Source organism: Pleurodeles waltl, chromosome 9 (assembly GCF_031143425.1).
Source record: "Pleurodeles waltl isolate 20211129_DDA chromosome 9, aPleWal1.hap1.20221129, whole genome shotgun sequence".
NCBI lineage: Eukaryota > Metazoa > Chordata > Amphibia > Caudata > Salamandridae > Pleurodeles > Pleurodeles waltl.
In genome coordinates, this window is record NC_090448.1 from 371,669,188 (window position 1) to 371,683,324 (window position 14,137).

Sequence of the window (14,137 nt, forward strand, 5' to 3'; positions counted from 1 at the left end):
ATAGAAAGGACATTGTTCATCAAAAGTCATTCACTTGCTTCCATGCAAAATATAACTATTCATTGTTGGTATTGAGGATTTATTGAAGTACATCGTTCTCTTTCTTAAGCTTCCTGTGGAGTGTTTGTTGCTCTAGAGTCTGTTTTAAAAAGCCAGAATAGATAGAATATGTAGAATAATGGGATCCCAATATAAGGTTGTCTTAAAATTAAGTATGGTTTCGAAGGAAGCTCTTGGTCCAGCTGGGTGACTTTTTGGAAGTGAGAAAGAAACCCTCATAAAGATGAAGCAGCTTTGCATGCTGGCATCAACTCTTAATGCTCTGATCAGCTAGAACTGATGGCCGCTTTACATTGTTCAGGGAGATCAAGGAGTGTCTTCATGCTGTAATCTATGCTTAGATTGACTGCTTTTTATTTTCCCCCAGTGGCCAAGCACTTTCTCTCCCAAAACATCTTTGCCTCAAACGAAACCTGAGAGGCTGGTGGTGAGAAGCAGGGGCACAGGACCTTTACCAAGCTGACAGCTTTCAATATTGTGTACAGTGCTAGGAGGCTAACTTCCAAAAAACGTGATAATTGTTGTGTCACCCAACACAAAATAAATCCAACACTAATTTATAAAAATAGAATATATTTTTATGATTAAGATTCTTAAAGTGGGCAAAACCCACCGGAGGGTTCCAGAGATATAGATTTTTAAGCAAACCGTAAATTTCATCTTTTTAGTTCAAATCACAAACAAGCATGGTAACTGTAAAGTGGGTAAAGTTTTTAAAGAGCTGTGTTCGGCTATTCTGACCCGTACTGGGCGTCCAGACCTGACAGGGAGAAGGTCATGGGGGCCAATTAGGAGTATTGGGCCATTTACATGGTCACCAACGCAGCTTGGGTCCAGTTCCACACTTTGCATCAAGACCACCATATAGTTTAATAGAGTAGTCCTCATGCAGTGTGCTGAGGAGTCAGAAAGATGCTGTGGGTGCCGTGTGGTCAAGGGAGTTATTCCTCTATCCACAAATAAGGTGGGTTGACTTTGGCCACAGGGGTCAGAATTTCTTGAAGTCCTCTTTGTGCCAGTAGAAGTCCAGCAATGGATGGGGTACCGATCTCCGGTCACATCAGAACCTGTGTTATACTTTGGTGAGGACCAGTGTACGTTTTTGATGACCAATCCTCCCTCTGGTTACTCTCCTGGGTTTAGCAGACACTGATGCAACTTTTGAGTCCTGCGTGGAGGACTTCTTGACTGCATGTCGGCAGTCACCGCTGATTCCTTGTGAGTGGCTACTGACTGGCCAGGATGGTGACCTCATATTTTATGGCCCTGGTGCTGGAACAGGGGGTCAACTGACTGAGCCTTGCTGTCACTACTGCAGTCTGGGGCTTGGGAGCGACTTTTCCAATAGCCAGGCACCACAGGCACAGTCCTCTCTTTACTAGCCTAAGGAGCTGAGAGGTGCAGTCCAGCAAGAGGTCAGCAGGGCAGCCCTCCTTCGGTCCCCTCTGCTGTTCAGATGTGATCTGTGGTTCAGAGTGCCAGTGGTGCCATACTTATGCCCAAAAAGTGCCCTGAGGTGGATGATGCAATCACCAGCCAACGGCCTACCAGGATCCCTCCCACCCTATGACGACATCCAACTATGTTTGGCATCTAGCAATCCCAGAGTGCACTATTCTGCCCACTCTCAAGATGTCTGAACCCTTCCTTGGATATTAGGAGCTTGGTATCCCACCCAAGAGGTGTGGCTACCTGTGCACTATACGTCTCTTGGGCCAGCACACTGTTTGGCTCCTTGCAAGGTGAAGGTAACACTTCCCTCTGTGGCAGGCCTCTATTGTACATGACCCTGGATATCCTTAACACTACTCTCCAAGAGGGCCATATGCTTTCTGATGGCCAGCAACTGTAAAAGGTCGCCAGATAAACTGGGCAACAGAGTGTTACCTTTCTGAAAGTTGCTTTCTTTAAAAGTTGGGGTGAATTAGGCTTGGGGACCAAGTCAGGTTAAATGCCACATTTAATTTGATACCTTAAAGTACCCATTTCAGTAGACCCATTTACAAGTTAGCAGGACTGATTTGTCAGCCTGTAACTTTGTACTAGCCAATGAGGCTACTAACTTTTTCACAGTAATACGACAACTTGGGACTTTACTGTTAGGACATATTAAAGTATATGTCCCACTTAATAATATCAAGCTCCCTGCCATACTGCGCGATAGGCCTTTCTTAGGAGAGACTTGCATATATTGTTAAAGGAAGTGGGGGCTTTGCCATTGGTTTAAATGGCAAATTCGAACTAGCAGTTTCCTGCTCTTCCAGGCTCCAGTGACAGGCCAGGAGCTGCTTTATACTTTGTGACACACAGAGTGGCACAATCAGTGCTGCAACCCTGGATGGACAGTCTAACTTACATGTCCTAGGTACCCTTATTATCATATACTATGGACTTACACATAAGACAACTTATGCCAATCAAAGATAGCCAATTCAACATACATTTTGTAAGTGGTTAGAAATCTGGCACTGAGGTATGGGAAGCAGGCCTCAGTGCACTCTGTCGAAACCTCAGCAACATCAGTCCAAAACAATTAGTGGGGACCATGCAAAAAAGAGGCATTTCCTTATAGAAATGATGTCCTTACCCTGACTTAACCGTTCCAATAATATCTCTGTGCATTATTCTCATTCAGTTTTCTGTCATGAAGTTGCCCCTTGATCAATTGGTTATATTTTCCTGCTTGCCCTTGTATCTCAATGAGTCCTTCTTCAGATGTTGCTATTCTTTTCGTTAGGATACTTGCAGTTTTAAAACTGCTTTTCTTTAGGTTGAATGTATTTTATAAACTCATTTAGTGTTCTGGGGATTGTGGACCTTGATGTCAGACAGCTGCTTTCATTATCAGATTGAAGAACATGATAGTTTATGTAAAATGTCACTTTGTAGGTTTTTGCAACTGTGTGTGAAATATACAACTTTTTGTTTTTTCAGACAGGACACGAATAAAAATCTTTCAAGATGTCAGACAGTGAGGACAGTAACTTCTCCGAGGAAGAGAGTGAGAAAAGTAGTGAGCCAGAGGACGCAGGGGAGAATGAGGTTGGTCTGATGGGGATGAAGAGCAAATTGGGACTGTGGAATGGCAGGGGAATATGTTAATTGATATTACAGAGAGGGTGAGTAAATTGATGGAAGAGTTTGAGTAAAAGAAAGCTGATGCCACTTTAGGGCTCACCCACTACATGATTCCTTACCAGATATATCCCCCTTTGCAGGACAGGTTGTCTTTGACTTGATAACTTTTCTCTAAATTTAAAATGATGTTTATTCTCTCAGTTATTTTTGAATTTGTTAATCTGAAGCAGATTAAATTAAACTACGTTCAGAACCTATAAATGGTGAGAATAGCTGTGTATAAATGATTTTTTTAGTCCCAGGAAATATTTGGGAGAACATGGCTGGTGTAAAAACTGAATGATTAGTAGGATCCTTACATTGGCAAGAAGGCTGATTAGCCATGGGATTGACAGAGAAAAGGACCGTCCCAAAGTAGATGTAAAGTTTCAGCTTCAGAAGGTTGAAGGGATGGAAGTAATGAAGTGGGGAGTTTAGGAAGGAAAGGCAAGGGAGCATGTATATTTTTAAGGCTCCTATGACAAGTCCAAAATAGGTAGAAATTTCTATAATTTCTATTTCTATATTCAGCGGATCTGACAGATTGCTAAACTTTATTTCCTTTTATAGCAGGATGCAGAAGAGAAGCGAGTGAGCCCTACTGGCAGTGATAAAGGGGATGAAGAGGGAGCTGAGGAAAATGATGACGAAGAGGAAGATGAACCAGAGGAAGGAGATGAAGGTGCCGAAGATGCTGAGGAGGAAGATGATTATGATGAAGAGGAGGATGACTATAATGAAAGGCCACGAAAAAAGGCTCTGCTTAGAGGACTCATCTTGGATGAAGCCGGTAGTGTTCCAGACAGTGACAAGTTCCTCTATCTCCTCAAATGTTTTTGTCTGTCCATGAGGTTCTCACCTCAAACCAACTCAGTTTCCTCCCCGGATTACTGCGGCATTCTAAGCGAATGGTTGGTGTAGGAGGTCATGGGTTTTATTAATGAATTGCAGCTTCAGGTAAACTGGAATCCCTGAGGCCAGGCTGACCTTGTGTGTTGATCAACTAGTTGTCATTTTGACTGCCCTTCAGTGAACCCCAGAGTTGGGGATTCAGTGTTGGTGTTGCTAGTTTATCTGGCTTTCATGATTCTTTTAAAAATGTTTTAGGCCTGGGGAATTTCTGATCTGATTGAAAGCATTTCTGTTTGGCTTGTTTCTGTTTTCGTGCCTCAAAATACAACTTTATGTTTCTTTTTGCAGACGTGGATGATGGGGATGACGATGATGAAGATCAGTGGGATGGCGAGATGGAGCAGATTATCGGCAAAGGTGAGAACACCTCGTGTGGTATCCTCGGGCACTGCACGGGTGTGTGTGTGTGTAGGAAAAACATTCCTAGACTTTGCTAAGTAATCTGCTTGTTGATTGCATAACATTGTTTAGCGATGACGAGTTAATGATTGCATTTTGTTTGGTGTTCTATAACTGTTGAAGTCACCCTTGGGCATGTTCCTTGTTTGTTTTTTATTAGGTAATGGGCAAACAGTGTAAAGGCACTTTTAAGAGAGAGCCTTTGCATATTCAGACCAGATGTGTTATTGCAGACTGACAGGTTCCTGTGAAGCATTTCCTCTTAAAAAAGCAGTCCTGATGTATAGCATTTGCATTTTCTGAATTACAAACGCATCTTTATACCTTAGGTGGCAAAATAAAAAATAAAACGCTGTTGGATGCACGTACCTTATGACCTTAATTCCTGAGCCCTGTAGACTAGGTTAGAATATGAACGTTCCCAAACAAACAAAATAGTGTGGCCTAATAGCTGGTAAGGTGCCATTCAGAAAAAAGTCACAAATGTAAAATGTCAGAGGCTTCAAAAATCAGGATGAAATTTATACGCAAAATGTGACAGATTGACCTCGAGATGTGTCCCATTCAGAGTGCTTATCATAACTGTTTTATCTCAGAAATTATCCACTGTAGATACATATATATTACGACAGTTTGGCATTTGCTGGGAAACAATTAATATTAACTTTATAACCCCGCAACATAAAAAGGTTGTTCCACCACCCTCCTAACCACCCCTCTTAGCTCAGTCTTTTCTAGGAGATACGTACGGAGCAACAGTTTTGTCATCTGCATGGCTTACAGGATGACATGTATATTAGAAGCCCCTGGTTACAGGCAGCTTCGGCTGACTTTGGAAACTGTAACGACTTTCAAACTTCAGATTCAGACCCAGAGCATATTATGGACGTTTACATTGAGCTGTTGTAAACATGTCATGGGTGGAGCGGCTACACAAAGTTTTTGCTTCACATATTAGCATGAATAAAATAATGGTGGTGTGTTGTTTATATTGTTTATATTGCAGGCAAGCCAGATCCCTTGACTTTGCCAGTGCTTCTTTTGTTTAGTTTTTGGGGTACGGACAAAGCATATGCGCCTGAAGTTAAGATTCCTTTAAAGGCTCATATATGTAGACCATTGTAAATCACTGAGGTGGTATAGTTACTGATCACGGAAGCAACTGATGTCCAAAAAGACTCGATCCACTTAGTGAAATAATTACTTATGTCATTAACAACATGAACACACAACAAGAAAAGCAAAAATCGTTAAGTTATCTAGCCATGCTTTTGTATAAGACTTTGGCGGTGAATCTTATTCTGAGCAATAAATTGTCATTAACTGCATTCAGTTCCTTTTCATTTGCATAATTGTTTTCTCTCCCGTGGTTGGTACTTTAAACACGTACCCCAGTTGTGTTCCAATAGCCTAACTTGGCCATCTCTATTCTATTGATGCAGTGTGATTTCTCTTGTAGCATAGCTTGAGCATTCTGGCCCACAGGTAAAATTATGCCACCAAAGGAAATTAACAGCTGCAACTAGCGAGATGAGAGAATACAGTACTGCGATTTTATGAAGAAGTAACATATTTTATTAAATATCACATTTGTCAGAAAGAAGCACTACAGGTGATAATGGACACCATGCACCCATTCTGTGGCAGAATTGAACTTCAACTGTAGGTATCCCCGCCAAAGACCTGATTCTCAGATAAAACAAGCACAGTGTAAGAGACCCTAAGAACGTTTTAAGAAACCACCTTTATGAAACACGCTTTGGTTAGGCCAGTAGGAAGCACATTTAGAAGGGGTGTGCCCAGTTATTGGCTTTGCCATTGCTCATTTGCATTATGAACAAAAAGAAAAAAAATCCAAAATGCCCGCTAGTGAGTCATGGTACATGTGTGCATATGAGCGGCTATTTTAGGATGGAGGTTTTTTAAAGAAAGATTTGTGCACGTGTCTTGAGCCACTAGTGGTTATTTCGGATATTTGTTGTCAAATGGATTGCCAAAAGACAAATAAAAAAAAGCTTCTTGCTCTCAGCAGTGGAAGGATACAACTCATCCTATCAAAATGATTACAAATAATCTGTGCTCCAGGGGTGTCGCAAAAACAAGAATAGGGAGGTACGCCAATGAAGAAGGAGCATTGAACTGAGGTAGACAAAGCTGTCACATCATGAACAAGTAGTGCAGTATGTGCTTTGTAGCCAGTATGTCTTTCACAGCTGTATGAGATCCAATAAAGTCATCACAAAAACACTGCTTATCCTGAGCCAAAGGGCAGGCAGGAAAGTGATGTCCTTTTAGAAGATCTCTGGTACCTTAGCCAGGGTGATCAGTTTTTGCTCAGTCTAGCAGAACATGGTGAAGCTTTGAGATATTGAATGGGCCCCCGCAGCCACAATGTCCAGTAGGCTGATATCATTTCCTCATGCCTACCGGTTCCTTTTGTTAGTGTGTTGGGCCTACATTCTCCCGAAAAGGAGGACTACACCCTTGCTTTCAAATGTACACGTTCATAACTTTTGTGGTGTGAAATTTCATTGTGAGTACCTAACTTGACTGTTCACAGTGACTATCGAGACACAGGACATTTTCCTTAGGTTGAGGGAGAAAGCCTGCAACTGCTGGTGTGATGCCCTTAATCAAACAACTTCCTTCTACTTCGTTATTGTGTTAACATTTACTCTTCCTGTACCTGAAAAGCAAGCATCACATACAGGAAGGAATAAAGGGAATTAACGCTTTACGTTGCTTAAGTATCTTGAAATTTGTCTGCAAAGCTCACATTTCTGCATTACATTCTGGGCTTGTTGGAATCAAAACATGTCTCCACCCCTCTTCTGTCCCCATTAACTGGCCATGCATATGAAGAGAGCTTCTACAAAATATGAAGGTTGTTCTGCCTTAGGTTTCGTCTTGTAATTTGTTGATTGGTCCATTATTGTAATAGTGTTTTTGTTTAGAGGTCACTCCTAAAGAAATTTCATCATATTACTTTGCCTTCAAGTGTACTTTATATGTAAAGTGCAACATCAAGTGATGCAATGAAAAGTTGCTTAGAATGCAGTGTTGTAAAAATAATTGTGATGTGCTATTAGCACACTTAGGTTACGAGCTTAAACAGTACCCACAGAGCCTATGCACGCATACATTTTCCAGTGTGAGCCTGTTAGACTTGTATATAGTTCACCTTCTCGTGCTGATTTAGTGGTTGGATTAGAAAGATCAATTTCACCACCATCTATAGTTATCTTTTGTCCACAGCATTCAGTCTAAGGGATCTGAGATTTCAGAGCACTCTTTGAACCTTTTTCCATTCTGAGATCTAAAGGATAGACTTCTCCATAGGCAAATTAAAGACACAATGATGTGAAACGTCACACTAGAATTATGGTATGCACCAAAGAAAATGATTTAGGCTACCATTAAAATAAATCGAAGATTAACAGATAATCTTTCTAGGAAATAGTCTTGTTTTATCATTCCAGAATTGGGATCTGCAGCACTGAGGCCACTAATATCAAGACAGACTAAGTGCAGCAGAGGGTAACATAATTTACGATGGTTCTTAGCCCTAAAAAAGGATGATTCTTTTTAAGTAACTCAGACTTTAAAATCAGTACGAATTTTACAACCTCAAAATAAAAGTACAAATTGCGCTGAAGGGTGAGCCTTCAATGGTGAGTATTTTGAAACTCCTGTCACTTTGCATGTGTGTAGGAACCTTAAGCACAAAAGAATTTCAAAGTAAAAAACACAAGAAGGAATAAAGGGAATGTACATCATACATTGCTTAAATATCTTGAAATTTGTCTGCAAAGCTCACATTTCTGCATTACATTCTGAACTTGTTGAAGCACACTAGGGAAGTTGATAGAATGAGAAACTAAACTACAATTTTGAGTCTTCAATTTGACATCTGGGCTTTAACAAAAGAGTTCTATTTGTTTATTCTACCAGGATTTTTTGCAAATGACTACCTGGTCTTTTGATTTTTACCTGATAAAAACTGAGTCTCACTCACCATAAATTCAGTGTAATTGCACTGAGTGTGTGTACCGCCAGTGTCCATCTTTTTAAGATAATGTCACTGCTGTACAGCTAGGGTAGGGGGAACTGCGCTGGTTACATCTGAATATGTGTGCACCCATGTATACAGGCTGCTCGTGTGAGACTACCATCTTCGCAGCCCAGAAATTGCGTACAGGTAGCGTGGTGCAGAAGGGGCTCTGCAAGGACTGGTTCTGACCTAGGCCATATAATACTACTAAGCACTCGTAGTGTAGGTCTGGAGGGCTTACTTGAAAAACCTTAGTGATTTCACTATATTATACATCCAGACGAAAACAGCCCTAAAGTGCAGTTTTGCTCCACTTAGGCTACACAGTCCAGCAAGTTTTCAAATGGGGGTGAACATGCACTCCAAGTTTGAATTAGCAGTCACCAACACACTAGATCCATATCTTATGGGACTTCAGCAATTGCCATATTTGTCTGGCTCAACTCATAATTAAATTCCAGGCCTTTGTCCCCAGTATTGGAGCAAGCTAATTACTCTGCTCCCCAACAGAGGGAAAAAAACTCCCACCCACACAAAAAGAGCAATTATAAGTGATTGACACAATTCTTGGGGTAGGAAAGCGGCATGGGATAAATCAGCGACTGGTAATTAGCGTGTCATTCTGCACCAGGGCTGGGACAGCCCAGGCCCACTGGAAGAAAGGAGGAGGGCCAGACCTCTTTAGTCAACACAGTTGAGGCTTGCCTTTGAAGTTTTGGTGGGAAGGGGTCAAGCAGTGATGTCACTGGGGTGGAGCAGAGGTCCTCAGAGGAGCTCTTTGTGGAGAAAACCTGAAGTCCCCATGTTGCATTGTCCCAGAATGGTGTGCAGAAGGGTTGGGGCAGGGAGGGCTGGAGCAATCGCAGGATTGGACAGAGGTACCTGGCCTCTAAAACTTTCCACCCCCTCTTAAAAAGCACAGTACAGTGGAGAGGCAGTTGAGAAGACCCTGGACCTGGGAGGTGATAAGGGTGGAAAGGATGCCCATACAACCCTCTCCCGGGCACCCCATACTCTGGATCAGAAAGCTAAAACTAAAAGCCCTCCCATATCTGTGTCTGGCAGGAGTAATACTTTATTTATTATTGAACCAAAAAATCTTCTTAACACCTAAACTCTCTAGACAGTGAAGTCAGGTATATGAGGTTCCAGAGCTAAAATCATATAATGCTTATATATACACAATGTACAAAACACAATACATACACATATCACTAAGACACATTCCAATATTAAAGAATCTATTTCCAATATAGGGTGCAAACTCCTCTTAGAAGTTCATAACAGTTGGACGATCTAGTATATTCCTTTGAGATCTAGAGCCGACCCAAGGTAGTCCCATAGATCAATCCCAGATAGAAACAGTTCCAATTCGTTGGTTGACATTTGGCTGGTCAAATCAGTGTTTGTAATTCCTGCTTTTTATGGGCGAGCGCAAAGCGCTCCATCCCATGCGGTAATCTCTCTTTGGGCTTCTAACCACGCCCATGTCACGTCAGTCACTTTCATTGGTTTGTGGGCTTGCCTCTTAAAGTCCGCTTGCTTTCATTTGTGAAGGGCATGCATACGTCATGTATTTTCCAGTGATAAGCCCACCTACACAGCACCGGTAAACTACTGAAACCATTTGAGGCTCGATGTTTAGAGCATGGTTTCTGGACTACTTTATCCTTTTATTTTCCACGCAGTGCGATTACGCTGGGGTTTACGTAGCGCAATCGCGCTTGGTTTACAAAACGCGATCACGCAGCATTTTACATAACGCGATCGTGCTGTTTTTTTCTTGTAATTTGTGTGGCAAGAAATGTCCGGTTAGGAGTTTACAACGCAAATAGCTCTAACTCGAGCAAATGTGCAACCCGTTGCATTGCAAATGCTTGTGTCTTTTTGTAAGTGGATTCCTTGCTTGTAAGTGTTGACTGGTTTCGGCACTTTCCTCGCTGCCTCCTCAGGGCAAACCCTCAAAACCTGAGGTCTAGCCACATGTCTTAAAATACTTTTCAGGCAAATGTCTTGGTTAACGTCTGCAGTGATGGTATATTTCACTATATGAAGGAAGAATGGTACCACTTAGGCAACAGGACATTTGTAACAAAGGACGTTATTTTGAGACCTTATCAAATGCCAATTAAGAAAAAGCCCTTGTTTTTAGGATATGCATAACCATCCCCTAGTTGGCCCTGCAAAGACAGTTTAGTCAATAAACAGATTGAAGACTGAATTAGGGGCAGAGTAAAAGAAATGCTGTTTTTTTATTTAACATGGATATTGGTCATTTTTGCTATTCCATCTTGTTCAGGGCTAGAGACTGCAAATCTCACCAGAACCTCCTCCATTAACCACTATGAACCCTACTAATTTGCAGTCTCTAAATCAGGTAAATGCCCATATATCTTCTTTTTGACCGAATCAGCCTTGTACAGGGTCGAAAACAGGCATTCTTTGAGTTACACATCCACTTGTTTAAGAATACCCCAGAAGCTGGACAAATGGAAAGGTAGGTCTTGTAGCATGGTATACCTAGAATTCATAACTGTCAGAGAAATATCCCAGACTTTATGGCTTTCTAAAATGCAGATATCTGTCTAGCTTCTATGGAAAACTATGCTCTTCTTGTCAGAGGCACAGCGTTCTTAATTAACACACCATTTCCAAATTTGTAACCCTTCTGAACTATTAATTTGACATTAAAAGAAAAAAAGCTGTCTTTTTGATCTTCTGGTATAAAGAGCCATTTCTTTTTGACTTAAATGAATCTCTGTATGAAGGTTCACTTCTGTATGGCTTAAATGAATCTCTTAAATCTCTTCATACAAACAAAAGGAAGATGTAATCTGATAAACACTTTATCCCTCATTAGAAATAACATAGGGCCTTATTACGACCCTGGTGGTTTGCCGCAGTAGCAGTCGAACCGCCACGAATGTGGCAGTCTGACATCCACAATTACAACTGTGGCGGTTGCGCCACGGTCGGACCCCCAGCACTGCCACTTCTCCTCCACTGGGGGGGCTGGCGGTGCTGGCAGTCTTAATTCGCCAGGGCAGCGTTGCCCTGGGGATTACGACCCCCCTCTCCACCACCATGTAAAGGCTGGTGGAGACAGGGTGCAGTGTGCCCCATGGGGGCCAGTGCGCTTCCCTTGCCCTTGGTATGGGTAGTGCAGGGGCCCCCATGGCCAGCCCCGTCGCGCTTTTCAGTGCGATAGGTGCTGGTGCACCCTACGCACCACAACATTGCAATTATGAGCCTGCATCAATGTTGTGGGCTGTTTCCCGCTGGACTTTGGTTCTGCCTGCTGACCCAGCAGGAAACTGGTAATAGGGGCCTTGGGAAGGGGACCGCACTTGCGGTATCCTGACCGCGGGACTTTGGCGGACAGCCTTTTCCATCCACCGAAGTCTTAATTAGGGCCGTAGTCTCCACAGCTCAGAGTGTCTAAAGTCTAATTTTTCTGCAAACTGACACAATAGCTATGGTGTTTTCTTCACCCAAGCTAAGCATTTTCCCTGATAACTTGGGTCTCTATGTGGCAGCTTCAGTAACCTGTTGACCAGATGAGACTGGAAAGCTTCAAATAGAGCTGGTTTGGTATTTAATCTCAAGTTAAACACAGCCAATGATATAGTGACACATGAGGTGCACTTACTAAAGCCAGTTGAGGGGGGTCTTCTGCTATTTGAGATCTCTGCAACTTTGGCTATTCCATTTCTTACGTTCTTCCTGCAAGTATGTACTGTTAGACCTCCCCTCCAATAATCTGGATTCCTTTTTCCAACCCCAAAAGACATCCTTTTCACTCAGCTGTTTCTGGAAAGCGTAGCTCAATGGGAAACGTTGGCTGGGGAGTATCTAGTAAGTATACTGGCCTTGATTTCTCCTTTGTGGAGAGCAAATGCTTAGTTATAAACACTTAACTAATTCCACTGTAAAACACACTTGGCCAGAGAGTTGCAATAGCTTATGTTCTTGTGAGGTGTTCTTGGCTCTAGATTTTCAAGTGTTTCCAGTCATAGTTCCTGCCATGCTTACATTTTGTCATCTGAAAGCCACTAGCAGAGACATTTTAATGCCCTCCGATAGGGAATACTGAGTTTTAACCTTTGACCTTTCAACTGTGGGTAAGAGTGTTGTTAGAATTCTTTGCTTCAGGAAATAATCAATGCAATTTCCTACTTGTTAGCAGGTGGTAATGATCTTGAGCAAATGTTGCATGACGGTACCTTTAGAATGTATTTATAGATACAAGACCCCTAGGTCCTTTTATACATTCAAAGGCTTCATCCAAGAAGTTAATTGATGTTCCTTATGCCCTTTGATTTAAATATTTATTGGCCTTCCAGATGACCGTTGCGTCTCTGTTCTATTTAGCCTATTGCAGCTTCTCTCCTGATAACTTCAAAATAGTATGTTGCAGTAACTGTCAGGTCCAGATGAACGTAGTTACTTTATTTAGCCCTTTAGTCATTGGCAGAATTTTGTTAGTGTTCGTACGTTTGCTCTTCAAGTTTATAAATGACTGCCTTTGTTGAGGCTGGTGAATTACTTACAAGCCTTTCCCTGATGCATGTGTTTTTTTGTGAGTGATTGCTTTCCTACCAGCCATGCAGGTGCATTTTGTGGATCATCTCTTGGTGGGTGACTACAAGCGACTGGGTGTGGTGACCAGTGTGCCTCTCCAGCAAGTGTTCCTCTCCGTGAGAATATCGGGTTTTAGTTTTTAATATTTCATTCATTCGCGCTACTGTGCCCCCTTTTTTAATTTTCTGCCCTTCCCGTTTTCTATCCTCCTGTTCACCCCGTGGCTGGTTTTGCTGCCATTGTTTCGTTCATGCTGTCCTGTCTTTACGCCGCCTCCACCACGAGCAGAAGAGATCGAGGGTGAGTACATGTTGCTTTCTCATCTTCCACTCATGCTGTGCTACCAGCACCCAGCCTACTTGCGGTGCTGTATTTCTGAGTGAGAGTGGGGAAGAGGGTCATTGCACAAGGGGTTTTAGCTTTCTAAGGTCTTGAAGACCCTCTATGTGAGCCTAAGTACTTGAATTGATTTATATGCGCACTTCACTCACGCTGATGGTTAACACCGATCACACATGTGCTATTCAAGTAACTTGTGGAAATTGCATATTTATGGATTTTGAGAAATTCACAGTGACTAATATGTGTGAGATCAGGGGAGATATATTCACTGACTCCATGTAATAGCAGGTGTACTAACACTGGGGGACACACTTCAAATTAATTAGTTCCAGTGAGGGCCCCTTGTCTGTTTGGGAATCATTGGTTTGAAGATTAAAACATTCCACTATCTGAGACTATGAAATTTGACTTTTATAATTGCTTTATGTAATGTGGCTGTAATGTGATTGTGTCAATTTTTTTAATAGAAATTCTATGGTATTGTAAAACCTCTTGGAGCAAATAGGCCTCTCTGCCTGTGCTCTGTGACTAAGCGAGTCCCAAATAATTTAAGCACGCAAATAAACTGCCCATTCTCTCAGTTGCTGTTGGGCCAGGGCTCTATAGGAGCTTATTTGGAAGAATTCTTGTAAACAGCGACTAGTTGTTCAGAACAGCCCAGAACTAATGGCTGTT

At 42.1% G+C, this 14,137-nt stretch overlaps 1 protein-coding gene across 4 annotated transcripts in view; it reads left to right on the forward strand.

Annotated features, from left to right (window-relative positions):
• Positions 1 to 14,137, forward strand: part of LOC138259317 (transcription elongation factor SPT5-like) — a 197,876-nt gene that overhangs the window by 64,223 nt on the left and 119,516 nt on the right. For 2 of the 4 annotated variants that reach the window (XM_069206947.1, XM_069206946.1), the window contains exons 2-4: positions 2,995 to 3,102; positions 3,748 to 3,967; positions 4,378 to 4,464. In XM_069206947.1, coding sequence (XP_069063048.1) covers positions 3,022 to 3,102; positions 3,748 to 3,967; positions 4,378 to 4,464 — 388 coding nt within the window. In that variant the 5' untranslated portion in view covers positions 2,995 to 3,021. The remainder of the gene's footprint in view (positions 1 to 2,994; positions 3,103 to 3,747; positions 3,968 to 4,377; positions 4,465 to 14,137) is intronic. The other 2 variants (XM_069206948.1, XM_069206949.1) reach the window with 1 other exon arrangement.